The sequence below is a fragment of the Callorhinchus milii genome, unplaced genomic scaffold (assembly GCF_018977255.1).
Source record: "Callorhinchus milii isolate IMCB2004 unplaced genomic scaffold, IMCB_Cmil_1.0 Scaffold10, whole genome shotgun sequence".
Classification (NCBI taxonomy): domain Eukaryota; kingdom Metazoa; phylum Chordata; class Chondrichthyes; order Chimaeriformes; family Callorhinchidae; genus Callorhinchus; species Callorhinchus milii.
Genome location: NW_024704751.1, coordinates 11,657,139 through 11,685,058, shown reverse-complemented (window position 1 = coordinate 11,685,058; position 27,920 = coordinate 11,657,139). Strand labels below are relative to the sequence as shown.

Here is a 27,920-nt window from a genome sequence, read left to right as displayed (position 1 = left end):
TTGATTTCAAGCTTGACGTGTCCTCATCCAACTCTGAGCTGTCTGTGTGCAGTCTATCCACAGCTACACGCTTGTTTTTACTCCCATAGAGTGACAGCAAGTGGCAGGTGCCAGAGACCTGGCAAATCACTTGATCACCAGCTTTCATGGCTCCGTCACCTTCTCCATTGATCTCCTGGGAAGAAGCAAGGTCTCCTGGCTGTTGATCAGTGTAACTGGGTGTTGCTCTGTGTGTGTGACGGTCACAGGGATTGCTGTGAGCACCTTTCCCACACAACCAATCGGAACTAGAATGACAAACCTGCAGCACATTGCACCCACCTCCTCTGCTCCCAGCTCTTTTCTTCTTAAACTCAAACCTTGTTTTGCTTGAGAAACGGTGGATTTTGTCGGTGTTCCCCCTCTTGCCTTTCTCGTATTGCCCCTTGTAGGACCTGCTGGTAGGAGCTGTGTTCACAGTGGGTTGAAGGCATTTGGTCTTGGTGGCGTCTCTGGCTGTTGAATGTTGTCCTCTCTTCCTCGCTGCTCTGACCCTTTGGCCGCCCAGAACAACTTGCAAACGTTTCCGACAACACAACGTCCTTCTGACGATGGCCAGCGACCGGGTCTCTGTTGTCTGCATGAACCAGGCGCAAACCTTCTCCATATCAACTCTCCCCTTGAACAGCAGCCTCACAGGTGATGGGCAGAGCTGACAAGCCATGTTGGGTTCTCCCTGTCTCCCTGGGGAAGATGTGGAACTTACAGTCACCTCGGGTGACTTCACTGGAAGCCAAGCGTTGTGAACAGCCTGATACCTGCTGTCCAACATCTCCCGCAGAGGTTCTTCACACTTGTGAGTGTCCCACCAAGTCAGGGAAGCACCAGACACGACAATTGCATCAGTCGCTACTTGGAAACAGTGTCTGAATCCAGTCGATTGCTCCTTGATCCCTTTAAATGCCATTATAACTCTTCCCCTTTCCCCTCCCCCGCCTCCTCGAAACACACCAACACACACACACGTGCACACAAATCAAGGACTTCCTATCCGGGGTTTAAAGGCAACTCCTTCTATTTAGAAGCAATATTCAAGACTGCAAAAGAAGCAGGAAGTGCTTTGACTTACAACACTGAGAATAGTAAAAGGGGTGGGAACAAGTGCAGCAACAGTAACAGTTCATTTACATCACAGAATCTTCTCCCTCGCCCCAGAGAGACCCGTCTAGTTTGTCTTGTTTCTCGACCGAATGATAATGATGCAGGATTTGGGGCAGTGGACGGACAATGGGCAAGAGTCCCGGGGGCCGCCTGACGTTCGCATGTCAGGGCTTTATCTCTGGAGATAAAACTGTGCCAGTGAGAAGGACGGAGACAAAGTAAAACAATTCCATCTTATCTCTCGCTGGGGAACACAGACACAGACACACACACATATGCTCCTCTCACTCCCCATTCTGACCATAACCTGCTACAGTATCCCCCGCTGTATGCATGTGCCCACATGGTTGGGTGAGCAGAGGGCGGGAGGGTGGGAGGGACCTTAGTGAATAGTTGTGATTTGACATGTTGAGACTTGCATGTCCTTAGTATACGCCCAAAGACATCAATTAACTGACTAACTACTAACTAACTCATCTCTCCTTGGCTTTGTTTAAAAGCCTTCCTCCACGCCCACCCCGGTAACTCTCGCAATCCGTGAAGAATTAGTATTATTGTCACTGTGGATATAGATTGTGTATTTGACAAAAGAGTGTTTTATTTCCAGGACAAAGCTTAACACCTCATCTTGCTGTCAAGCGCTTATTACAGGGCGTCCACAAAGGCCTCTCAAATTAATGAGATTTTCAAAAAGAAATCTCAAAAGGTGTGAGAAACCTTCTGAAACAGTTTCAGCAAATTGCCTATTCCCGTAGAAAATGATCAGAAATGATTGAGTTTAAGTTAATATTTGCGTGTTCGTTGGTTAACTAGGTTTGCTTTACGCTTGTTAGCTGGTGTCAAGCTTACCTGTAGAACTACAATCCTAATTAAAGTAAATTAAGACGAGTTACAGAATTTTTATCCGAGGGTGACAGATGTTATGGGTAGCTGGTATAACTCGAGACAAAATGCGATAAGAAAATGTCGGAGTGCTGTGCCCTAGACCCAATAGTCTGAGTGTTGTTGATTGTTGATGTACTGGCCCTGTATTGTCTAAATTCCCAAGGCCGTCCTGATTAAACAGTTATCAAGTACATAAATAAGCACCAGTGTAACAAAACAACTTGCATTTATATAGCGTCCCTCACGCAGGATAGCATGCCAGAGCCCTTTATATCACGTTTACCCGTAGAACTACAATTCTCATTAAATTAGAGTTGATTAAGTTAAGACGAGTGAGTTGCAGGATCAGTTTTTGTCTGGGAACATCGCAGCCGTAAACTGCTGCCTTGGTGAACTAACCGGTTAAATATTAAAGAGTCTAAATAACCGTGTTTGAAAAGATAACAGCCAAAGACACGATTGTTAGATCGATGGATTAAGTTTCTTTATTTGTATATATTTCCATCGTCTAGGATGCAACAGACTTATCGGGATCCCCAGACATGAACCAAACATAGTATCCCAGGGAACTATTTCCATTTACTTTACTGAATAAAAGTGCTGATCCAAGCTTTCAATTTTCAGTAACTTCACACATTATGAGTTTTCAGCCGTACTGTACAGATGAATAAGTTATAAGGATCGAAGCTGCTTCGAGCAATGAAGGAAAAGAGATATTTATATATTAAAAAACCCCACAAGGTTAAAACTTTTGACTTTCAAAAACTGCTGTTAACAGCAAAAATAAATACATATTACAAACAGCAAAATCACCAGCGTGTCCTGGGGGGGGGGGGAGGGGGAGGGGGAGCAGAGAGGAAATGGGGTGTCTTTGGGGTTAAACTGGTCCCAAGGAGGCAATCCCTGCCAATGGAATTTGAGGCAGTCTTGGAAGTCCACAGTAACTCCAAGGCAATGTTAATGGTGGCTCCCACAAGCCGGTCTGGCTCCTCAGCAGCACTTGGAGGAGACGAGCAGGGATTATTACCCCAGTGCTCTGTGAACACCACAAACCAAAGCTCTAATGGGGAAGGTACTTCTGGTTGGGCAAGCTGCGTCCGGTTAGTGTGACACATACAATGATTTATTTGTGGGATGCAAAGGGGGTTTTGTTAGCGCTGTCTTCCTCGGGGCTGCAGTTACGGTTAACATTTGTTTCCGTGGAGTCCTGTAGCTCAGTGGTTAGAGCACTCGCCTCGCAAGCGAGAGACCTGGGTTCGATTCCCGGCATTGCGAAAGCTTGGGCAAGTTTCCTTACTCCACACACCTGATAATAATCCCTCAAGAAAAAAAATGATAAATTGGTCGCTCAATCCACGCCTGTTTGTAGGACACTGCTGTGCACAATTCGCTGCCGCGTTTCGCCCACAAATATACAGTCAATTCACTTTGCAGTATATTCTGTGAAGTGCTTTGAGATGTCGAGAAGACGTGAAAAGCGCTATATCAAATGCAAGAATTATTATTTATATATATATATATATATATATCTGCCTATTCTCCTTCGTAAATAAATACCAGTGCAGGCAACACGAAGCTTCGATTGCTTTTGATCCATGCAATGTCAGAGATGAAAATACTGCCGACTGCAGAAAATACAACATTATATATTCCCAAGGATTTATTGCACAGTTCTGGAGGCTTATTTAAATCCATGGAACTGAATGGTTAAGAGACCATTACAAAGGCTATCTATTTCTGAAACCACTCTTCCATGCAAGGACCTTGAAAATGATGAGCTGGCAATTTCACACCTAAAGAAGTGGAGTGGTCCATCAGTCTCTGACATTTACAGACATACCTACTAGAACCAAATTGCAAGAACATCAATAAGTGCAATTAAAAATCTAATAGAAAAAGCTGAATTTTATTCCTTTCAGTCAGCAGTAACACAACTTCAGAAGCAAACATGTGTGAAGGACACTGTATAAGTAATAATAATAATCCTTGCAATTGATATAGTGCCTTATCATGTCTTCGATATGTTTCAAAGCACTTCACCAAATATACCGTAAAGTGAATTGACTATATTTTGTGGGTGACACGAGGCAGCCATTTGTGCACAGCCGTATTCCACAGTCATGGATCGAGTGGCCTAATTATTATTATTTTTTGATGGATTACCCCAGAAAAGCAATTTGTCAATCGACTAACGACCGGGTTCCTACTTACTGCTCGGTAAACAGGCGTATGTGTGGAGTAAGCAAACTTTCCCAACGTTTCACCCTGCCTGGGAATCGAACCTGGGTCCCTTCGCTTGAGGCGAGTGCTCTAACCACCAAGCTTCAGGACTAAGCGTATTACATTCGTTATTACCAAGTATAAGATGTTCTTTGATTTATTATGCTAAATTGTTCTCTGCTAGCTGTGCGCAAACCAACCCCCTCCTCCTTCTGCCCTCCACCCCCCAGGAACATTAGCAGCGTCACTGAATTCGAAGTTAATGATTTTCACAGCTGGCACCTTCCACAGAGAATTGATAAGACGCGATGCTTTTGTATTGACTTGGCAGATTAATGAGAGGTCCTGACACAAGCAGAGTGCTCCATTTTAACTGAATTAATCCAACAGTGCCTTCTTTGTGTTATACAGTATCTCAAACTAAAAAAAAAGGTCTGCAGACAAGTTTGTTGCCCCTTTGTATATCATAATGGGATTAGTTTTCTTCCAAATGCAAATAAGGCAACAGAATTAACTTGCAAGTAAGCATTTCCCCTGCCAAGAGGACCTCAGAGCTGATATGAGAATGAGGCATTATGAGAAAATCTCGTGCAAATTCAAGCGTAAATTAAAGTGCTTTGTTTCTGTTCCTCCCAGAATAGTCTAAAAGGCGGCAGGCACCTGAAACTTATTTCTAACCCAGAAATCATCGCCTCCGGCGATCTGTGCTGTTGGATAATAAAGTTAGATAACAAAATGTTTTTTTTTAAAAGAATGTCAATTGCTTAAACATGTTACTGTTGTACAGTACAAGCGATCCTTTTTGTAAAATCTTTCATCTCAGCATTTTCCTACAGCTCCTGGTGATTGATGTCAACATTCAAGAGAACAAGCTGAAGGAAGGTAGGAGAGAGCACCACATCATTTCTGTCTGAACTCAAAAAAGATTTATAACTTACTCCAAGGTGAAGTATAATCAAACACAAAGCGACTTGCAATATAATGTTGAGTTTCCTTCCACCATTTCAATTCAAATGACTTGCATTTTAAAACCTGTGATCCTGACCTACATGCAAGGAGTACTACATTTTTATATAATCGGTGTATTTTGGTGGTCGAGCTAATACTGTGGAAGGTTGCCAGTAAGGATCATTCACTAGCTTCTTCTGATCCAACGGCACAGCTAATGAAATTCACTGTCTATATATATATATAAATAATCAGATGTAAAACTCACACGAGACGGATCAGTCAGGACCTTCACATTCAGTATGACTCACCCAAATTCTGAGTTACAGGCAAACTGTATAACCTACACTGCGCAGGTGTAATTCAAAGCAGCGGTCAGCGCGGGAGTAATGGGAGGATAGGGGAGCGACACGATGAGTTACGAGATGATAAATACCAATGGCGCAAACAAATCTAAGCAGTTTTGATAGGAAATGGAATGGGACTCGGTTGCGCGTACAACTTCGGTCATTTATAAAAATAAGGCTTATGCGAGGCTTAGTGTTGAGACCATTTTATTACATGTTAAATTGAATACTTTCCATCAATAACAGTCATGAGATTTTGAATGAGAGTTTAGCAAATGTACACTTTGGGAAGTTGACCGTGACCCGTCAGTGGTCACACCTGTGGAGCAGGGAGTGAACATGGCCCAGAGCAAAATATATCTGAACAAACAATACAACGCTGCATTTCAGACTCATTTCACTGGAAGTGTGTGTGTGCTGAGAGAGGGAAGAAATAATCTGCAACAGTAGTAGGTACATTTGTAAGCTTTTTTTTATAAACTTGGCTTTTTCATCACAGAACTAAACAACGCGAATGAAACCATTAAGACTGTAATAGGTTTACTTGCTGTACAAGTTACAGATGTAGGATTAGGTCTCTGTGTGTGATTCAATATCACCTTGTTATCAAGTGATTGCTTACATTGCAAGTCACCAGCCAGAAAGCCCAAATCAAAGCCAACAAAAGCCACGAACAGCTGGCACAAGTTATCTCAGCAATCGTACCATAAAGCGTGCCAATTTAAGATGGTAGCATTTTGATAATCACAATATCTACCGCATTGCAATTCAAATCCAATACGTTTGATGAATATGTAGCAGTTTCATAAGCACAGACATCTTTATGATTTTTCCCCCCCTCACTTAGTTTCAGCATTATTTTCATTTTGAAATAAAAACAGAAGTAGCTGAGAACACTGTGACGAAAGGTCATCATCCTGAAACATTAACTCGCTGTCCTCTCTCCATGGATACTGCCTGACCTGCTGAGTGTTCCCAGCCACTTTTTTTTAATTTCAGATTTCAAGCATCCATTTATTTGGGGAGGATAAGTTTGCAGGGCTGCAGGAGACCGCGGGGGAGTGGGATTGATTTAGAAAAGCTCTTTTCAAAGAACCAGCACAGACACGATGGGCCGAATGGCCTCCTTCTGTGCTGTATAATTCTATCTGCAATATTTTGCCTTCTGATTATTTTCATTGTGTTTCCTCAACATCATAAAAGCACATCATGGTTCTGACACACTAAAGGATCAGTACTGAAATAACATGATAATCTTATTGCAAAATAAATTATACAACGCATGGGTAGGGTGGATAAAGAATACAATGTACAAAATAATTAGGGTTTCCGTAGACAAATCTGTATATTCCTCATTCATTAACTTATATTCCCTCCTTTCAGGGATTTACACGTAACAACACCAAGTTTGGTCATAAAACTCTTCTTCTGCCACTGAGCAACACAGTCATCTGAGATCTTGAAGTCAACCTGGAAGGGAAATAAACAATTGCAGCAAATTTAGTTTCAGAGGTTCATGAATACAAGAAAACTAGGTTTCCTGACCAAAATCACCAGCCATGTATATGTAAAGAAGGCACTCGCCCAGCGGGAAACTCAGTACCTAGTTTTCTTGTATTCATGAAAATGTACCGAGCATGAATAGTGCATAATAGAATCAGAGAAACTTACAGCACACAAACAGGCCATTTATCTATGAATCTCTGAGGATTGAGGGGTGATCTGATTGAGGATTTTAACATAATAAAGGGATTCGATAATAGGGTAGATACAGAGAAACTACTTCCTCTGGTGGGTGAGAGAATCCAGAACAAAGAGGCATCATCTTAAAATTAGAGCTAGGCCATTTAGGAGTGAAAGGAGTTTTTCGCCCAAAGGGTCATGGAAATCTGGAACTCTTTGAACACGCTAAGTAAGGTTGGGTTTGAGGCACATTTCCAGGATAATGGAGCTTGCTTGTACATTGCATTTGACCTATGCTAATGAATTGTCAATACACCTGCTTAAAGCAAACTAATTCCATTAACCATTACCACCTTGGAGTACAAAGCAATTAATATTCCAGCCTCAACTTCTGAACGCGTTTCCTGGCAAGGTCTCTCCAATCACAATAAGCCCTGCAGCTACACCAGGCAAATGCACATTACTTATAAAATGGCTCGTGCTTTTACAGTTTCAGTATTTTGAGTTAACGGATATCAGATTGACATGTACAGCCTAGAGCTTCTGATAATTCAAATGGAAAGTCCAGAAACATACCTCTCACATTTCCAAGAGTTTCAACACTTTATGACCCTCCCCCCCCCACCCTCCCTACCCATATCTGCCTGGTTATTTGCCTGATGGTGATACTATTTTGTCTCTCCAGAAACCTAAACATACCTGTAATTTTTCAAATACTTTCTTCTTCGGTTTCAGTTCAATGTCTGGCGTATCATTCTCATACCCTTCCACAAACACTCGTTCTCCTAGCATCGAATCTTCCGGAGGGTCTAATAGTTCCACTTGGCGTTTATCTCCATCTCTGCCATTACACACACACACACACACACAGTCAATTCAATTTACCAGCAGTGCAAATCGAGAATTGAGAACATGTCAAATTTTACAGCGACAGTTTGACATTGTTTTGCTACACCATCAGATAACTTGCTAGAAGATCGCTATTTCAGTTTGTTTCTTTCTACACCCATTTTTAGAGAGAAACATGTACTATAAATGCAAATGCAAAATAAAATACAATTTGTTGTTGTAAGTTCACATGATCAAAGTTACAACAAAAGAAGTGTCATTCTCTGGGATATGCTTTCGTCCAATCTTTCCCCCTTCCACCTTCCTCTTCGACTGTGCCTATGCCTCACCTCTCCTTCCCCGATTCGGCACCGTGCTCAGCCACTGTCAAGCGCTCTGGGACTCAATCCGGCTTGAGGGGCGCAATATAAATGCAAGATGTTGTCGTTACTTACATGGATGCACAAAGCAACATGGCCTGAGACTCGATTCCTCGCATTTTCTGTGGCTTCAGGTTACACAGCATCACCGCCAATCGATTCAGCAGCTGTTCAGGGGAGACAAACTGCACCAGCCCACTGACAACTGTTCGTGGCTGTTCTTCTCCGACATCCACCTTCTCCACGTAGAGACTGTCTGCGTCAGGATGCTTTGGTCAGAAACAGAGATAAACATCAATTTATAACTTTTTCTTTTTAAAAAAAACCTACAAACTTCTAATTCTATCAAGATCCCTCCAGGACAGGATTATTACTCTACCTTCTAACCTAATCAATTGTCAGCACTCCATGAATATGGATTACAGTAAAATCTTTATCGTCTGTTAGAACTGACAAGTGGCTAATCCACTATCTTCCTCAACCGCTCCTTGTAAGCAGATGCATTACTTCCAACATAGCAGCTTAACCGGTTTACTTCCAGCATTCAGGAACAATAAATAATCCTTGCATTTGATATGGCGCCTTATCACGGCTCCGAGACAACAACACCAAAAAAATTATATTTGTAAAGCACCTTTCATGTCGGAAACGTTTCAAAGTGCTGCAGAGAATATACTATAAAGTGAATTGATTGTATATTTTGTGGGCGAAACACAAATTAAACTATCAAAGTAGAAATTGTAATAGGAATTCAAAATCAGAAATCAACTGGAAAGTGCATGACAACACATTTAACCTCGATCAAATACCTCCATCTTACCTTCTCCACACTGATAATTCTTCCAACTCGAATATCTAGTCTGGAAGGAACTAAGTCCTCATTCTCAGCAGCCGGACATTTGGGAGCCACCTCTGTAAATTGAACATCAGACAGGTTTCAGTCTTTATAAGGGAACAATCATTTTCGATTTCATTTTCTAGACTAGTGATCATTTATTTCACTGTTTAAGTGGAGTGGGGGGTTGGGGGGGGGGGAACAAACAAATGTGACACTCAAGTGACTTCACTTGACAGGCTGCGGAGTATACGAGAAATCATTTCCTTCTAACAACAAAAAGCTATATTTCACCAACCAAAAGTTCAAATCCACATTTATTAAATGTTAATCCACTGCTGTGCGCAATTGGCTGCCGCGTTTCACCCACAAATATGCAGTCAATTCACTTTACAGCATATTCTGTGAAGCGCTTTGAGACACCTAGAAGACGTGAAAAGCGCTTTATCAAATGGAAGGATTATTATTATAATAATAATAAAGTAGAACAGGTATGTTATAGTAACACCTCAGTAAGACAATGATCTCATCAAGGATTCTATTGAGTTCATGGACTACAAAAGGCAATTATGTATATTTTGTAAGCAAACTATTTATCTTCATTATAATTACCAAAGGGTAAAACCCAAATCGAATTCCAGTTTACCTTCTGTGGGATAAAGCAAAGGTTAAGGAAAGCAGAATTGGCTCACTTTGTTTTGTGGGTGCAGGATATGCAGCTCGGAGTAATTTAAGCATCTCTGGGGTCTGAAACGTCTTCCTGATGGGATCCAGCAGTTTGTTCAAGGCAACTTCCACAGAGCTCTTCAGATCCCCAGGGTGAACAAACTGGGCAGACATGATTAAAATAAAGTTACTTTACCAATCTAACACTGTTTAGTAACATATACAGCAAAGAAATTACTAACTGAACTGCTCAAATTCTTCACATTATCACTACAGAAAACATCAGGCTTCAAAGGACATCTCAGCATAATGCCCAAATCCCAAACAAAGGAGGAGCCAAATAATGTTAAAATATTCCCACAAGCTAATTTCTGCATTTAAAATGCAACCGGCAGTTGCTGATTTACGAGTTTTGACAGGCTGTGTGACAGGCTGTTTGATTGCGGGGGAATGCAGCCAAGACAACAACTTGCATTAAAAAAAACTAAATGAAAGAAAAACTAAGGAGCCATATTCGAGCAGAGCCTAAATTATATTTTGAGACGTCTCAAAGAGCTTCACAGGATATACTGTAAAGTGTAGTGACTTGTGAATATTGTCCACCGAAGGCAAATAAGCGCTACGAGACGCTTTTCCATGCGGGAAACACGGTGTTAGGTTTCCTATGAGAAGTGCAGCATAAAGTAGACACTAGTTTTTCTGTAGAGAAAGAATGCCTGACATTGTAACGGAATGGAGGACTGCAGAAATGATAGGATAGGTTTAGGATACATCATCATATTCAACACTGTTGCTTGCATGCATCAGCAATAGATTTTTTTTCAGCAAACTACAAACTCTTTTCAAACGTCTAACAATAAGTAGTAAAAGGCGGAATGTACAGGAGCAAAGCAAACGGGTGGGGGGGAAAAAAATAATTACTTCTCCAGCAAAGTCTTTTTCAAGTTCGTCATACACTGTGTAGGATTTGCTTCCTCCCCATTTCTCGTCTCTCACAACAACAAACTCTGGAAAGAAAAAGAGGACAACAAAAAGAATTGGTGTTACTGTGAGGACGAACAAATAATAAAAATGACTGACTAGAGAATGTTGAAATAAATGTCATACTGTTGTATTTTCTTTTGGTAAGCTTTTTACATCGATGGCCGGGCTTTCAGCCACTACGCTCCGAAACTCTGGAACACTCTTCCTCTATGCCTTGCCCCCCTTTCCCTCCCTATCTTCAGATCGCACCCAAAGTGCATACGGTCACTTCTCCCCTCCACCCGGCTCGGTGTGGTGCTCCGCCACTGTCAAGCGCTCTGGGACATTTACCCTGCGTGAGGGGCGCTATATAAATGCAAGTTGTCGTTGTACAAGAGAGAGAGAAAAAGAAAGAGTCCTAGCAAAACAAAGAGAAGTAAAGGGAGGGAGGGAGGGAAACACTGACAGGTACAAAATATACCACAAGCGACTTATAATTCATGAAACAGCGAAAAACAGCACCAGCAATATGATCTCGAAAATTCTAATTCCGAACACGTCAATCGCCGGAATTGTCAAGTACAGCAGTCACACACAGCAGGTTGCGACTTACATGCAATAATTCAAGGTTCAACCAAGCATAACTACAGCTTTACTTTTCCAGACAGATACCATTAAAACCCTGGGCACGTTCTTACCCAACAACCTCTCCTTCCTCCTCCTCCTCCTACTTTTTAAAATCGCAGGTTTTCAAAAGACCGAACAAATATATTTTGAAATATACTTTTGTCACTTTCCTCCTCTTGTCCCTAACTCTTCAATAGACAGCTAGCTCCGCATTTCTTCCCTCATGCAATATCTCATTTCGCTACGTTGCAAATCTAAAAATATTTTTTATGAAGATACATCCTTCATTATTTTCTCATTACCTTGGGCATATTTAAATGTTCCGAGCTCCAATTAAATGCAGCCTCTGATTAGAATCTCTGCATTAATACTACAGCCAATGGCAAAGTGATGTATTGCAACCCCAAAGCAAAATGGTTTACCGTCAACAATTCTCCAAGGGAACCTTTCATCATGTTGAAGTCCAACAGATTACCTCATAAGATTGATTCATTAAAATACCGGTGTATTGTGGATCCAATTCGCTCTGCAAGGGCCAGTCAGCTCGTTTTTTTAAGTGAACTGTGCTTGCTGGCTGGCTTTGTAAATCAACAACTTGCATTTATATTGCGCCCCTCAGGCAGGGTAGCGTCCCTGAGCACTTTAGTGTATGGTGGAATGGTTGACCTTGGGTCACTAGACTGCCGCTTGACACACGCTCAGAAACCCAAAAGGGACACTGATGGTGACCTGACAAACTGGAAGGCGGACATGAAACAAATACTTTCAACAACATTTTTATGCGCTGCTAGGAGCTATAATTTACAACTCCAAAACACGATTAGATAAATCTTACTATCCTCTTTGACTCGTGCTGGTTTAGAGTTCTGAGTTTCCATCCCCAAAACATTATAAGAATGATATTCTGTAAGACTTTGCAAGTGCGTTCCTCATTTCTCACCTCCGTGTAACGGAAACAGAACGTGTTGCACAAAAGACAAGACGCCATTGTTCTCCACATTTCCAGGTTCACAGAACGCCTTCTTCAGTTTCTTCTTTACTTCTTCCTTTTTGTCCAACAAATCAATTTTAGACTCCTAGCAAGAAAGAGCAAGAAATAATGTGAGTGCCCAAACTTGCTCCCTGTCCCTTAGATCATCCAACTCAGAAGAAATGCAGAGGCCTGCAGCCTTCTGGTTACAGAGCACTCACGGGCGGACCTATAATTCCCGGGCAGGGCAAAACCTTAGGCAATTGGCTGCCGAGTTTTGCCCACAAAATATACAACCAATTCACTGTACAGTATATCCTGTGAAGCGCTTTGAGACATCTTGAAGACGTGATAAGGCGTTATATTAAATGGAAAGATTATTATTATGGATTATTATAGAGTTAGTTAAAAAGTACCATGCAATTTACATTTATTTAGTGCCTTTCATGTTGGGAGGATGTCTCAAAGGTTAAAACAATTACAGGTTTGGAGAAGTATGCTAGGTTTTAACATACCCTTATTTACTTTGACAGTAAGTAAAACACTATTTGTGCAATGTTTAATGAAAAATAGATATCTTTACCTCTTCGGAAGAGCTCATTTTTCCACCTGTTAAACCCGGGACCATAGGATTCATTAAGTGAATACGCTTTGCATATCCAAGAGAGGGGAGACACTGAATAAGTAGAAAATAAACTAGTTAAAATTGGACCATTCATATACACATTTCTTCAAAATGGAATCTTCTCTAATGTACAAATTCAGTAGAGAAAATTAGTACAGCGCTTGTTAGTTAGTAAATAGAAAAGCACCATAAGAAATTTTGTTTTAAACAGTCATTCATGAACCTCCTTGTCAGCAGCCAATTCTAAAAGATATCAAATTTACCTTTTCTGCAAATGTGAAGATTTTCCTCTGGTCAACTCCTCCAAACTGTGCGTCAACCTTTAAATATTCTTCATCCAAAGCCTAACAGGAAATAAATCAATGAATAAACAAATGAATGAAGTGAAAAGATTATTCTGATGGCCAATAAATCCCCCAAGTAAAATTGGTCACTGATTCCATGGCTGTTTGTGGGACACTACTGTGCAGCAACTAGCTACCACATTTCGCCCACAAAATTCAGTGACGACACTTTACAGTATATCTCGTGAAGTGCTTTGAGGCATCTCAACAACGTGATAAGGCGCTACATTAAACGCAATTATATTATTATGAATTATTATTCTGCTAATAATTACATTGTACAGTTTGTACAGAAATGATTGCCACTAGAGTTCATTACCCAGTCTCTCATATTCCTACCTGTAATCCAGGGTACAGGAGACCACTGAGGAGTGGGTGCTCCACTTGCTTAACCACTTCAGCCCCAGCCTTTTTGGCATCATGTTGGGTCACTACCGAGGATAGTTTGTACACGTCCAAAGTGTACTCCCTGAAAACAACGACACACTTAATACATTTGTTTCCTAGAACTAAATAAGCTACATCCTCTGAGCATTATAAAAGCATTTCAGTCCTCCTTTTAGATAAACAGTCTAACAACAAATTACATTTGTTTAGCACCTGTCACATCGGGTGGACGTCCGAAGGCGCTGGACAGTTAAGGATTTGGACCCGAGCAGAGGTTTGGGATCAGGAGGGGTAGAAGGCAGGGGTAGAAGGGTGACCAAAGGCACAGACGAAGCTCGAGATGGGAGGGATCTAGATTTTTTTTTACCAAAAGTTTTCCTCATTTCGTGCTAAGAGTACAATTTACATTTATGTAACGCATTTCACTCGGCGCTTGCAACAAAAACTGAAATCAAAAGTATTCGTCCTTACCTGCTCAGTTGGTACTCGGTTCCCTTCACAAATTTGAGTTTTTCTAGTGGTACGTCTATACTTTCTAGCATTGCTTTGATAACATGCTCGTAGTACTGCGTCCTCAGTTCAAGCAATTCCCAGGGAGCTTTCATATTGTCCAAGTAAGCGTGCAAATCAGCAAACAGAATAGTTACCTGGGGGTTAGAGAAGGGTAAGAATGACGTACTTCTAGTCATCACAAAGAGTCGCTATTCGTGACTCAAATTTAAAAGCTTACGTACAAGACCTCACTGTCAACAGTGCAATATCCACCATTTCTACGCTAAATTCTTTTTAAACCTTTATAAATGATATACATTTATAAACGAAAAAAAAACTTTCACTCTGTATATAGATGTGATAAGGCGCTATATCAAAACATACAAGGATTATATTCAGCAGAAAAAGCAAAGCAACCTGTGAACAGACAGGTCTCACAGATGTCCTTGTTAGCTACTGCTGTTATATCATTTAGATTTTTTAAAAAAACTCACCTCACACCCAGCTTTTAGGAAATCAGCGATTTTTGACATTGGCACAAAGTACGCTACGTGAGGCTTTCCAGTGGTCGCTGTTCCCCAGTAAACCTTCAGGTCCCGTTCCTCCAGAACTGAACGCAACTTGTCCTCACCGAGAACCTCCTGCAGAAAACAAGCAAGATGAAAGCAAGTGTTTTCTCCAACTGTACAATGAATTAGCTTTTCAATTTTTCTGGGAGGGTGGGGTGAAAGTCACATCTGATAAGTCAATATAAAATTATAATAAGTCAACTTAGTGACCACGACTACTTTGGCATAATTGATAAGACCGCACCTGCAAGTTCCTGGTAATCAGGTTGATTTTCTCCTCAACATTCACGTTGTCACCCATGGTGTTGATCGTGGGTTCGACTGGAAGGGGGGGGGGGGGGGAGAAAAAAAAAAAAGGACTCAACTTTCATTCCCAGGTCTTGAGACTTTTCTCCGGTGTCAGCCTGACTCGGTAACCCTCCCCTCCGAGACAAAAGGCAACCCCCAGCACTGTATTGGGAGTCTTAAGTTTAGATTAGATGACGATTCCAAGTCCCCACATGGGGCTTGAACCCACAACCTTCTGACTCAAGAGGCGAGAGCGAGCCAGGCTGACACAGCAAAGGAAACCTGAGGCACATACAGGAGGTGGGGGAGAAGAGAGAAGATGCCTATCTACAACAACAACAACAACAACAAGATTCCATTTATAAAGCGCCTTTCACGTCAGGAGGACGTCCCAAGGCGCTGCACAGTTGGGTCATGAGATATCTAGATGTCTGACCCGCGGCGAGCTCCTCCCGGGGAGTGTTAGGCGCAGGTTGGCAGGAGTCAAGGCTTCGGGCCGAGGGGGGGAACCCCAGAGTGTGCGTTGGGGGTAACCGCTCGAGTCTTGTACCAGCTGGAACCTGGCGTAGCTTGGCCACCGGTACAATCCAGGCGCTCGGGGACGCCAACCCCGGGGTGTGCGGCGCCTTTTCAGGTCGCGGGGGCGTCCCGAGGCGCCGGGCGGGCGGGGACTTGGCCGCTCCGCAAACGCAAGCTGTTGGCGGCGGCGCGGCGGCGGCTTTTGCCCACAGCGCCGTGACGGTGAGCTTTCCCGCTGCTTGTCCACGGCTCGGACCACCCCGGGACTTCAGTGAGAGCTGCAGCTTGGGCAACAACAACAACAACAACCACCACAAACAACAACATTACTACAGCGTCCCTCCCGCGGGATAGCGTCTCAGAGCGCCGGCCTCCCGAGACCCTCCCCACCAACTGCCAGGGCTCGGGCCTGTCCAGCTAGGCCCCCACCCCGCGCCTTTGGTGGTGGGGGTGGGGGGGGGGAGGATTCCCTGCGCCCCAGTGACTGCTCGGCCTCTCCCCCAGGCCCGGGGCTGTGCCGTCAGCAGCAGTGAGAGCCGCCCCGTCCCGCCTGGCTCAGGGGCCTGACTGACACCGGCCTGGGGGGCGGGGGGGGGGGGGCTGGGCCTGGAGTTTGCGGGGCCTCACCTCGTAAACCCCCGGAGTCAGCGACGGCAGCGCTCGCGCTCCTCCGCCTCTTGCATCAGCCTTCGCGCCACTCGGACTCGATCGTTCGGCCGTCCGCTTCGCGCACTGCGCACCGCGCTCGCTCGCTCGCTCGGCCGTCCGTCAGTCAGTCAGTCCTCCAGCCAGTCCGCCAGGCCGCGCTGCAGAGCGACACTCAAATCGTTTCATCGATCGCTCCTCACTCGCTCGCTCGCTCACTCACTCACTGCGCACGCGCGCGCGCGCGTCCCCTTACTATTGCTCTCTCTCCCGCCATTCATTCATTCATTCATTCATGCGTGGCAACTGTTTGTCACGTGTTACATCAGGGATACATCGGGCAGCACGTGGTGTCCTGTCCTGGTGCTGTGCTGATGATCATCTTAATATTCATATTATTATTATTTATAAGGATTTGGTCACTCACTGTCTCCGCAGTGGGACGGACGCTTCACAGAATACACCGTGAACTGGAGTGACCGTATATTTTGTGGTCGAAACAATTGCGCGCAGACGTTCCTTTGCAAGCGAAATGTATATTTGCGAATGCTACGCTAATGCTGTGCGGTTTTCTTATTGCAGCATGTTTATAATAATAATAATAATAATAATAATCCTTGCATTTGATATAGCGCTTTTCACATCGGGAGGATGTCCCAAAGCGCTTCACAGAACACACTGTAAAGTGAATTGACTGTATGTTTGTGGGCGAACGTGGCGGCCAATTGCGCACAGCAATGTCCCACAAACAGTCGTGGGTTGAAAATGACCAATTTATTATTGTTTTTGGTTTTGGAGGGATTATTATTAGGCTCTGTGTGGAGTAAGGAAACTTGCCCAAGGTTTCGCCCTCTGCCTGGGATTGAACTTGCAAAGCGAGTGCTCTAACCACTGAGCTACAGGACTCCAAATATTTTGTGTCAACTCACCACACACTTATAATAATCATAATAATAATAATAATGATCCTTGTGTTAACTTTAGGAGTCAAATACTGTACTGAATTCAACCGAGCAGTGAGAGACTTTGATGGTGAAGTTAGGCTAACACTCCCTCCACATCGCTTCAGCTGTAGAATAATTCCAGTCTGACTATAGTTGATTTTAAAAATAACTTTAAAGAAAAGACAAAAAGTCACACTGTTTTCTCAGGAAATCTTTATTTGACATAGCAATACAATCAAGTATTTTAGTTTTCAAAGAAGAGCCTGTTTTTTTTCAATCCAAATAAAATAAGAGTGCATTTTACCAGTTACTATTACAGTGCATATAATGAGTATTTACAAAAAGACAACCTAATCTAGATTAGAAAATGATGCACTATAGAGTCAACACAAATACTTGAAACTCATATGGGATGTTGGAATGTTTCTTCTAGTTGGAATTGTCATATTGATATCCGACGCAGCAATAGATAGAAATGCACCATGTGTACTTGAAAACTTTTTAGGTGAGAGTTTTGTGAACATTATTGCAGAAGCCAGTGAATGTATGGGTTTGCCTTTGCTTATAGTTCAGTATGCGTATTTGGAGTTGAGGTTCAGATCAGCCATGATCTTATTGAATGGCGGAGCAGGCTCGAGGGGCTGAATGGCCTCCTCCTGTTCCTATGTTCCTATATATAAATGTGATTATAGAAATGTTAACTAATCCATAGAAATACTTCCAAGTTTTCAGTTGCCATTTCAGCTGTGGATGGTAGGTATCTGAACAGTTTCATTTACACACTTTAACATTATTTAAACAATATGCCAGTGCACCATGTTTTTCGTCATAATAGGAACATAGAAATGTACTATAATAACAATAGTAATTCACTTCAAAAGAAGCATTATGCTTGTTAAGTGGGAGATCTTATGATAGGCTATAATGTGTCTAAGCAATGTAATAGCCTGTTTAAGGATCTATAACCAAACTTTCTTTCACTGTCCAAGTTTGATTTAGCTGCCATCAAATCGCTGAATCTCTTGTTCTGATTCTGAAAGCTTTCTGGCAGCAGTAATCAACAACAATGACAACAACTTGCTTTTACAAGGCGCCCCTCACACAGGTAGCGCCCCAGAGAGCTTGACACCAAGCCGAGGGAAGGGGGGAGGTAACCGTAGGCAAGGCCGAAGAGGAATGTTTTCAGGCGCGATCTGAAAATAGGGAGGGAAGGAAGGGACAAGGCAGAGGGATAGAGGAAGAGTGGTCCATACTCATCATAGTCTTTGATAATGGGCAGAGTGACATGAATAGGCACCAGAATTGCTGGAAAATGCACCAAAGAGTGATCCCCAGAAAACATGTTTTATTAAACAGGCCATTTCAGTAAAACCGTTGCGAAACATCCAATCAATGCAAAATACTGTGTATGTACGTATAATTGCAATATTTATTTTGTACTATGCTGTTTAGTTTCCAGCTTTCTTGTAGTCAGTGTAACTTTTGCTACATGTTAATCTGAAATTTCCATTTCAAGAAAGGTGTAGTGGTGATTAATAATAATAATAACAACAATAATAATAATAATAATCCTTGCATTTGATATAGCTCCTTTTCACGTGTTCGAGCCGTCCCAAAGCGCTTCGTAGAATATACTGTAAAGTGTAGTGACTGTGTGTTTTGTGGGCAAAATGCAACAGCCAATTGCGCACAGCGACGTCCCACAAACAGTCGTGGATTGAATGACCAAATTATTATAACATTCTACAACGCATTAAATCCTCACTCAGTACACAGTGCACACAGTTGTCTGAATTTACAATGGAGCCCCACTGACTACGTATTGCACTTGAAAAGATATGATTATTAGAATAATAAGTAGAATACAACTTGCAATATGGTAACTGAATGGGGTCGACAGTATAAAGGTGGACACCAGGAAATGTATCCTTACGGTAAAACATCATTCAAAATTAGGCACAAGAAGTTACAAGTATCATCTGCATCGGAGTGAAGTTTCATTTCATTACAAATGAAACAGGTTTTACCGTGAGAATCACTGATATAGAAGCAATAGTTCCACATTAATTCCATTTCACCATAAGCTGAAGACTTGTGCAGTCGCTGGGGGACATCTGAAGTTTGGCTGTGGTACTTTATCGGTCACTCATCAATCACCCAGAGGCTGACATTTTAAGACTTTGTTTCTTTAATACTGGAAAGCTGCAGCAACATATAATAACACTTGTGCTTTTTTTTTTACTTCCAGTGAAAACTCCGTTCCTCCTGATAAGTTTACGACTACGGCTAGATAGATATCCGCTAGTGCAAGTCGATCAATGTTATGTGGGGCAGAGTAGGAACCCTGAGAAGGAAGAGTGGATGTATTCAGTGGAATATAATCCATTTGCCTGGTCTGAAGGCATCTGCACCCAAACCTGGTCATTTTCTCTAAGTTCCAGCACAGCACTTCCCGATGCCTGATCGAGGAACCCTTTCTTGTATTCGTCATATGTGTATGTTGCCGGCACGTTATTCTTATACAGAGCCACCCAGATGTTGGTCCCCTTGACGTGCACGTGGTAAGCAAAGTAGTAGATGCCTGGTATTTTACACGTGAACAATCCTGTCACCGGGTTGTAGCCATTCTGCCCATTGTACAAAATCCTGTCGAACATGATGGGTGACCCTGAGGGTGGGAAGGGTTTGGACAGGATTGCTGTGAAAGCAGGAGCTGCTTGGCCAGTGAGGTCTCCTCTCCCGTAGTAAAATTTCCCAGGTTTCCTATCTTCCGGGATAGTTGCTCCGTCCACGGTTCCGTCCAGACTAGCTATTCCCGTGACCGCCCCGTTAATGAAGGTCCCTGGGAGACCTGGGGGCCCCGGGGGGCCGGGAGGACCCTGAACCCCCGGCATGCCTTTGACCCCGGCTATCCCAGGGTTTCCCATCGGTCCTTTAATTCCGGGTGGACCTAACCTCCGTTCTCCAGGGAGCCCTGGGGGGCCTGGTTCTCCTTTAGGTCCCGGTAACCCTATGTGTCCTGTGGGCCCCACTGGGCCCTGGAGTCCCGGAATTCCAGACGAGCCCCTCGGGCCGGTTTGCCCTGAATATCCAGGATCTCCTTTAGGTCCAACAGGTCCAACCAAACCCGATACCCCGGGAAGCCCTGTCAGTCCAGCTTCTCCTTTGGGGCCCATTGATCCCGAGGGACCTTGAGATCCTGGTAACCCTCTCTCGCCAGGGACCCCGGGTTTCCCATTGAGCCCGTTATGTCCTTGGTTCCCAGGAATTCCCTTAGGTCCTATTGGCCCAACGGGTCCAATATCACCTTTAAGTCCAGGAAAGCCATGTTTGCCCATGTGTCCCTGGGGCCCACCATGTCCTGGGAGCCCCCTCTCTCCGTGAGGACCGGGCGGGCCAGCTATGCCATTTAATCCCAAATCGCCTTTGATTCCTGGTGGCCCTGGGATGCCGGGAGGTCCTTGCTGACCTTTGAATCCATTAATTCCCGGCTTTGCATATCCTCGGGGTCCGGGAGCACCAGGGGGACCTCGTATTCCAGGTTCACCTTTCTGCCCCAACCCGCCCGGAATCCCTGGTAATCCATTTTGACCTGGTCTCCCGATACCATCCAGGCCAGGCTTTCCCAGGGGTCCCTCAGGCCCAGGGGGGCCGGACGGGCCGGGCTCCCCCCTACGTCCCACTTCCGCCTTTGCACCAGGAAAGCCAGGTAATCCGTTAATCCCAGGTTTTCCTGCCCCAGGTAGCCCAGGGGGGCCGAGTTTTCCTTGAGGTCCTTCTTTCCCACGCGGACCGGGAATGCCGGGCTTCCCATACCCCGGCTCACCTTTAGGACCAACTGCCCCAGGAATTCCGGCTTTTCCTTTTTCTCCCGGTTCTCCTTTGAACCCTGGGGCTCCAACGCGTCCTGGTGGTCCTATTTTACCGTTGACAGAAAAGCCTGAAGGTCCAGGAACCCCGGGAGGGCCTGACATGCCCCTGGGTCCTGGCTCTCCTCTAATTCCTGTGTCTCCCTTGGTTCCAGGAATTCCTTTGCCTCCTTCTTTACCCGGGATTCCCGGCATTCCCGGCTTTCCAAACCTAGTGAAGCCCGGTGGCCCGGAAGGGCCAATCCGACCTTGCGTTCCCGGTTTCCCGATCCCCGGTTTTCCTGGTTTTCCAGGAGCTCCAGGAGGGCCCATCGGTCCCGGAATTCCCGGAACACCCTTGTCACCCTTGAGCTCCGAAGGGAGAATCACTGGGATTTCTGTTGTGATAAAACATCAACAAAAAGACAAATCAGTCACCAGCGATTATCTCAACAACTCAAACAGAAATCTCTCTGTTTTTAGACATAGGAACATAAGAATTAGGAGCAGGAGTAGGCCATTCAGCCCCTCTCGCCTGTGCCCTGCCATTCAATAAGATCATGGCTGATCTATTCTAACCCCACCTACCCGTCTTATCCCCATATCCTTATAATTCCTTTATCTACAAGAAATCTATCAATCTCAGTTTGGAATATGTTCAAGGACTGAGCATCTTCAGTCCTTTAGGGTAGAGAATTCCATAAATTTACTGCCCTCTGAGTGAAGAAGTTTTTCCTTAACTCAGTGCGAAAGAGCTGTATTATTATTAATATAATAATAATAATGCTTGTGTTTGATACAGCGCCTTATCACAACGTCGAGACGTCTCAAAGCTCTTCATAGTATATACTGTAAAGTGAATTGACTGTGTACTTTGTGGGCGAAACACGGCAGCCAATTGCGACAGCAGCGTCCCCACAAACAGTCGTGGATTGAGTGACCAGATTATTTTTTCGTTAACTACCCTTTACCAAAATCAATGAGTGAAAGCGCTCGGCGCAGACAGGAAAGTGTTACAGCTCCTTTTATCGGAGGAAGTGGTCTGTCGTGGCAACATGGAGTCTCAAAACACTATTGAACCAAAGCTTGCCATCACTGAATGAGAACCAGATCTGTTCTGAGGCACTGCTCATGTCACCGCTTTCCTGAACTCCAGGTGTCTGCTGTAACCCTCTCTACTCATGACGTCCTTTGTATGAAATTATTTCAACGTGTCCTCATTCATAAAGGGAAACACCTTTGGTTCCTCCTTCAATCAGTTTAGTCTGTCCCTCCCTCTTACCCATTGTCGATATGTGAACCGTGTGTGTGTGTGTGTCAGAATGTTAGGCTCTTCCATTTCGATTTATTCTGCACTTTAGTCAGCTTCACAACCGTGCCTTGGGACGTCCTCCCAACGTAAAAGGCCCTATATGAATGCAATTTGTTGTGATTGTTATAATAATAATAATATGCCTTGCATTTGAAATAGCGCCTTATCACGTCTTCGAGACATCTCAAAGCGCCACAGACTATACATACATGACTAATGTGCGATTAACTAAAAATCCTTCGTTACAGGACACAAAACTGAAATTATTCCATAAACCGCAAGAGTGAAAGTCCCCTCATTTAAAGTTTGGCTAAAATCCTAAGATTGCATTACAAATTCCAAACACACCCTGTGTCATCTGTTTCCCATATCCCATACAGTAAAATATCATGTAGCGATGACAATGGAATGTGCATCCTATGGGAACTCGGAGACTTGGAGAGAAGAGGTAGAACAATTTGATAGCCGCTCTGCCCGTGCAAAATGCTGGATAAATGACTTAATAACAATAATCCTCACATTTGATATAACGCCTTAACACGACATTGAGACGTCTCAAAGTGCTTCACAGAATATACTGTGTATTTTGTGGGTGAAACGCGGCAGCCAATCAAGCACAGCAGCGTCCCCACAAACAGTCGTGGATTGAGTGACCAGATTACTACTGTATTTTTTTTTTAATTTTGAAGGGATTTTTACCCTGGGAATAGCGATCCGCCAATCGACTAACAACCGTCAGGTAAACAGAGCCGCGTGAAGTAAGGAAACTTGTCCAACGTTTCGCCCCGACCTGCCCGGGAATCGAACCCAGGTCCTCTCGCTTGCGAGGCGAGGGCTCTAACCACTGAGCTACAGCACCAAGACAGCCTGGCCTGCCCTCACAAGTTGGGCTCCTTTGGTCCGAAGGGCATTGACCCTGCCCAGTGTACAGATATTGCGTTGTATGTCTAGTTCACACTGAGACAGACACTCATGAAGCAAACTGTCCCAGATGTGAGTGAACTGTCAGTTTTTATTCCCCCATGTGCTCCACAAATCTATTCAGTGTGTGAGTGAGTGTGTGAGTGAGTGTGTGAGCCCAACAGCTCTGTATAACAGGCTGCGGAAAGAATTCCATAAAAAGACGTAATAGTTGAAAGCAAATATTTGTAATTCCTGCATCAATTACGGATTTAACAATGTACTTAACATGTTTTTATAAAACACATACATTAATAATTTAAAGCAAATTCCTTGGGAGAAGGGAGGGAGGGAGGGGGGGCAATTCCTGAGACATGAGCAGATATTTGTGGCAAACAGAGCAGGAAGAGGTGACAAACAAATTTTATTACAGGACTTTGTTTTATTTCCCACAAGGATATTTGTGGCTTTGTAAATTTGCCTAATTCTGTATTGCTGCTTCAGGAAAGACAGGAAATTGTGTTTGAGATGTTAGACAATCAAAAAACAACAAAGATGTGCAGACTTTCAAAGCTGCAAAAGGACATTTATTATTGCAGAGGTCTGTCTATATTTAGCCCACGAACCAGTTTGATTTTGAGGATGAATGATCTGTAGGTTGGAATATAAATGACTGTTTGTTTTATGGAACAATGCTCAATGGAACAAAACACAAGTGGCGCTGTGACTCTGAAAAGTCACCCATGGAAAGTATTTAAAGATGGATAAATACTTTAGGATCCTCTTTCATTATCTCTGATCTTGGCTTCAGTAATAAATGAGGCAGAATTGTGTTTCGGGAAGTTATTAAATGAACGAGTTTGAGTCCAGGTTAAGATCGAATGGATCTGATACATACGGTAGAACTCAAAAGTTCTTTTCTCATTCTCTCTCTCGCTAGTGTTTTCCTTTAAAGGATCCGTAGCCAAACTAATGCGGACTAATCCCTTCTCTTGACACATGGTAGTAAGCATCTCTGATCAACACTAACAGGAACCAAACATGATGACGTTACCACATAAGCACGACAGATGTTAGTGTTGGAATATGTCAGAGGATGTTTACCAAAACTCTTCCTTTTCTCCTTCCGATTAAATTCCTTTGTTGGGGCTGTTTGCTGTTGTGTGTAAGTGGTTGTAGATGAATGTTTATTTTTAATGCTGGTCTCTGTACTGTCTTGTATGACATCGCTGTCAGCCGGACAGGAAACCCTAAGTGCTTTGGCTTATCATGCGGAACCCTTGGTCTGTCTCCCCAGCAATGTGATATGGTTCGAGCAGACACAGCCCGTTCCATCAGTCAGTGAAATCAGTTTAGTCGTGAGACGCCTCGATGACGTGATAAGGCGCTATATCTTATTATTATTATTGTTATTATTATACAGCGACCTTCACTCATTTCACATTGTCAGAGGTTGACATCAGGCCGGAGAGAGAGGAGAGAGCTGATCATGGTTAAAGAGGAAGGTCTGTCAATGTGGTTTGGTCACTCAATCAACGATTGTTTGTGAAACACAGCTGTGCGTAATTCACTGCCGCATTTTGCTCACAAATTACACCAATCAATCCTTTAAGACGTCTCAATGACGCGATGAGGCGCTACATCAAATCCATGTTGTTGTTCATAAACTGGAGCAAGATAAATAATGTTAAGTTTTCATGGATTCTTAAGTGGCCTGTATTTATTTTATATCCTGAACTACTTCACAGTATAATGGTGTTAACAATGTCATTTTCTGCAACAGTGGATATTAAAATTAAACACATGTTAACGTTGAAAAGGTTTGTTGAACACAAGCCAGACGCTTTCAGAAACTCACTCATTCCTAAAGAGAGAGTGAGTGAGTGAGTGAGTAAGAGGGCGGGCGGGCGGGCGGGCAAGCGACTGAGTGAGTTACTCGGTATAAAATGCCATTGTGATTTCAACCCATTTGCCATTGATAAACATAAATATAAAGTCTGTGTCCACAAAACATCTGTAGAACGAGGATCCCCAGCTGTTGGGAGACAGACGTGCCTGTGTATGGAGGTCAGATGAGGACAGGGATGGGCTGAGCTGTGACAACCCACGCTAGGATAGCTTCCCAGCACTTGCTGCGATGACTCACTGCGCTAACTGAAGCAAAGTCACCTCGGCCAGAAAGTGGAGGGAGATTGGCACCTTACAGCGAGGGTAATGTCTTCGAGATGAGGAGAGGACATTTTTTAAGCCCTATGGCTCGTTTCGTGCCGTGCATAATTGGCTGCTGCATTTCGCCCTCAAAATAGACAGTCACTGCACTTTACAGTATATCCTGTGAAGCGCCTTTCAGACATTTCAATAGCGTGATAAGGCTCTGCATCAAATGCAAGGATTAATATTATTATTCAATATTTTAGTGAAACAAAACCATCTAACTCATGGCTATAACCACACAAGCTGCAGCTTTATAGCAGAAATATTTACTGAGGTCATTCTGTGAAATGAAAGATGATGTTTTCAATTGAAAAAAAAATCATAAACATATTTACTACCACCTTCAGTGGGTGGATTTGAAAAAAATAAAGTTTTTCCTCCAGTGGGAACATGTGGGACTAAATGAGGTTCCTCATTCTTATCTGGAAAGGGAAAAGCCCTAACTAGATAAAACCTTTAGTTAAATAATAATAATAATAATCGTTGCATTCGATATAACGCCTGATCACGTCTTCGAGACGTCTCAAAGTGTTTCATAGAATAAAGCGTGAAGGGAATTGACTGTATATTTTGCGGGCGAAACGTGCAAAAAACAAATATATATATGTATATATAACAAAAAAAACTTTATTAACCATTCGTTAAATAACCAAAAAAAACAGGGTAAAGCATATTTGGGGAAAAAAACATTTATTAAGCATGACTAACTCTGGGCAATGTTGGAACTTCCATATAAGAACAGAATAAAACATTCACCACAAGTATGTGTCTGTCTGTGGCTGATGTTTTGTGTGGGACCGGCATTCTGTGAACATGTTCGCTCTCGTCCACTAGACGGCAGCATCAGTACAGCTGGTTAGGCAACTAACGCTGCCTTTTACTCGGGCTGTGAGGAGATTGTTTTGTCTTGGATTTTAAGATTGCACAGAACTGGTGTGTGAATTTGGTCACTCAATCGATGCCTGTGCGTGGGGCGCTGCTGTGCGTAATTGGCTGCCGCGTTTCGCCCACACAATGTGCAGTCATTTCACTTTACAGTAATTTCATGTCATAAGGACATAAGAATATATCAAATGCAAGGATTATTATTATTATTATAATAACATAAGAATTCACTAGACGAACGAAGACCAAGGTCCATCCAGTTTGCCTTCCACCATCCTGGCAGTTGCTTGCAAGTCATGTCCCAAACTGTCCACTATATCCCCGAGATATAATTTCCTGAAAGAAATCCATCTAATTGCTTTTGTCATTGAAAACCTCTTCACTGTTGGGGTAATTTTGTTGGAACAGTACTGGGCTTGTGAGCTCATAGCCCTTCACACACTACCTTTCCTTTCTGCTTTGCAGAACATCTGTAAGTATGTAAGTGTGGGATGATACATTAGACACAAGGGGCCTGAACATGGCAATCGTGTGAAATTACATCAGCAAATGCTTAACAACCAAGTGTTTAAAGATCCCTGTTAAACACTGCCCCTGAATCTGTCTAATGTTCGTTTCCTCAAAGTGTCCAGAAAAACAGGAACAGAGCAAGTCATTCTGCCAACTCTGTCGGTTTTGAATCTAATTTCCCTGCTCTTTCTCCAGAAAAGACCCCTCGCTTCCCAAGTATCTCCGCATCTCCCCCTGACACGCCTCAGTCAACATCACCCATTTCTAAATAGTTGTTCATAAAAATACTCATGGCCATGTGGGGAGGGAGGGAGGGAGGGAGACAGATTTAATTGCACAGGTTAATTGCTTTGTGAAATTATATTCTCTCAATTTCCTTAATCTATGAGAGCAGAACTCAAGCCCACATTAGCAGCTAGGCAGGGTGTTTTCATAACCAAACAATATAAAATGATACGTAGTCTGGAGTTCAGCTCCATAAACCACTGAGGGTCTTCAAAGCAGTGAAATGGTTCTTAGTATCATAAACACAGGTGGTTTGGTGAAGCAGAGAGCGGTACTTTATATGAGCCCCTTTGCTTATTCTTTTATCTGAACCGAATGCCGTTCAATCTTGATCAACACTTTAATGGCCAAACGAATGTTATACTTGGATCAGGATTGCAATATAATGGAAGTCAATGGGAATAGTAATAGTAAAGGCAGAACTATGCTCCACAGACACAGATAAGGGATAAGTTTGCCAGACTTGGCGAGGCTGCTGTTTGGGCTCCAGGCAAGCTATTGGATTTTATTATGTTAAAGTGTAATTACAGTGACTAACTGGAAATCATTGCGACTGAGAGCTGGTGCTTCTCTCTGGAGGAGAAAGGATTTTGTTTTTTCGCACATGCAGAAACCATTGATAACCCCCAGCAGGTTTGTACATATCACTCGCAAAAGAAAC

The 27,920-nt window shown here is 43.3% G+C and overlaps 2 protein-coding genes across 2 annotated transcripts in view; both read right to left on the bottom strand.

Annotated features, from left to right (window-relative positions):
• Positions 1–5,730: 5,730 nt before the first annotated feature.
• On the bottom strand, positions 5,731–16,505 carry yars1 (tyrosyl-tRNA synthetase 1). The gene is made up of 14 exons (XM_007904252.2): positions 16,344–16,505; positions 15,154–15,230; positions 14,835–14,981; positions 14,320–14,495; positions 13,801–13,930; positions 13,381–13,461; positions 13,076–13,168; positions 12,463–12,598; positions 10,854–10,939; positions 9,959–10,094; positions 9,252–9,343; positions 8,507–8,700; positions 7,923–8,064; positions 5,731–7,010 (listed from the first exon to the last, which is right to left on the bottom strand). Exons 2-14 carry the CDS (start codon positions 15,208–15,210, stop codon positions 6,900–6,902), a joined length of 1,581 nt encoding a protein of 526 aa, XP_007902443.1. The 5' UTR covers positions 15,211–15,230; positions 16,344–16,505; the 3' UTR covers positions 5,731–6,899.
• Positions 16,506–19,002: 2,497 nt separating this feature from the next.
• col8a2 (collagen, type VIII, alpha 2) overlaps positions 19,003–27,920 on the bottom strand; it is a 34,750-nt gene continuing 25,832 nt past the window's right edge. Inside the window, exon 3 of the mRNA XM_007904253.2 lies at positions 19,003–21,551. Coding sequence (XP_007902444.1) covers positions 19,627–21,551 — 1,925 coding nt within the window. The 3' untranslated portion in view covers positions 19,003–19,626. The remainder of the gene's footprint in view (positions 21,552–27,920) is intronic.

What these genes read in the sequence shown, in the direction of transcription:
- yars1 (XM_007904252.2), bottom strand. Translation starts at nt 15,210, where the DNA reads ATGGGTGACAACGTGAATGTTGAGGAGAAAATCAACCTGATTACCAGG. An exon ending in GAATTATCAGTGTGGAGAAG is followed by an intron (nt 8,701 to 9,251) that starts GTAAGATGGAGG and finishes TTCTGACCAAAG; the next exon opens with CATCCTGACGCAGACAGTCT. An exon ending in AAGTATTTGAAAAATTACAG is followed by an intron (nt 7,011 to 7,922) that starts GTATGTTTAGGT and finishes TTTCCCTTCCAG; the next exon opens with GTTGACTTCAAGATCTCAGA.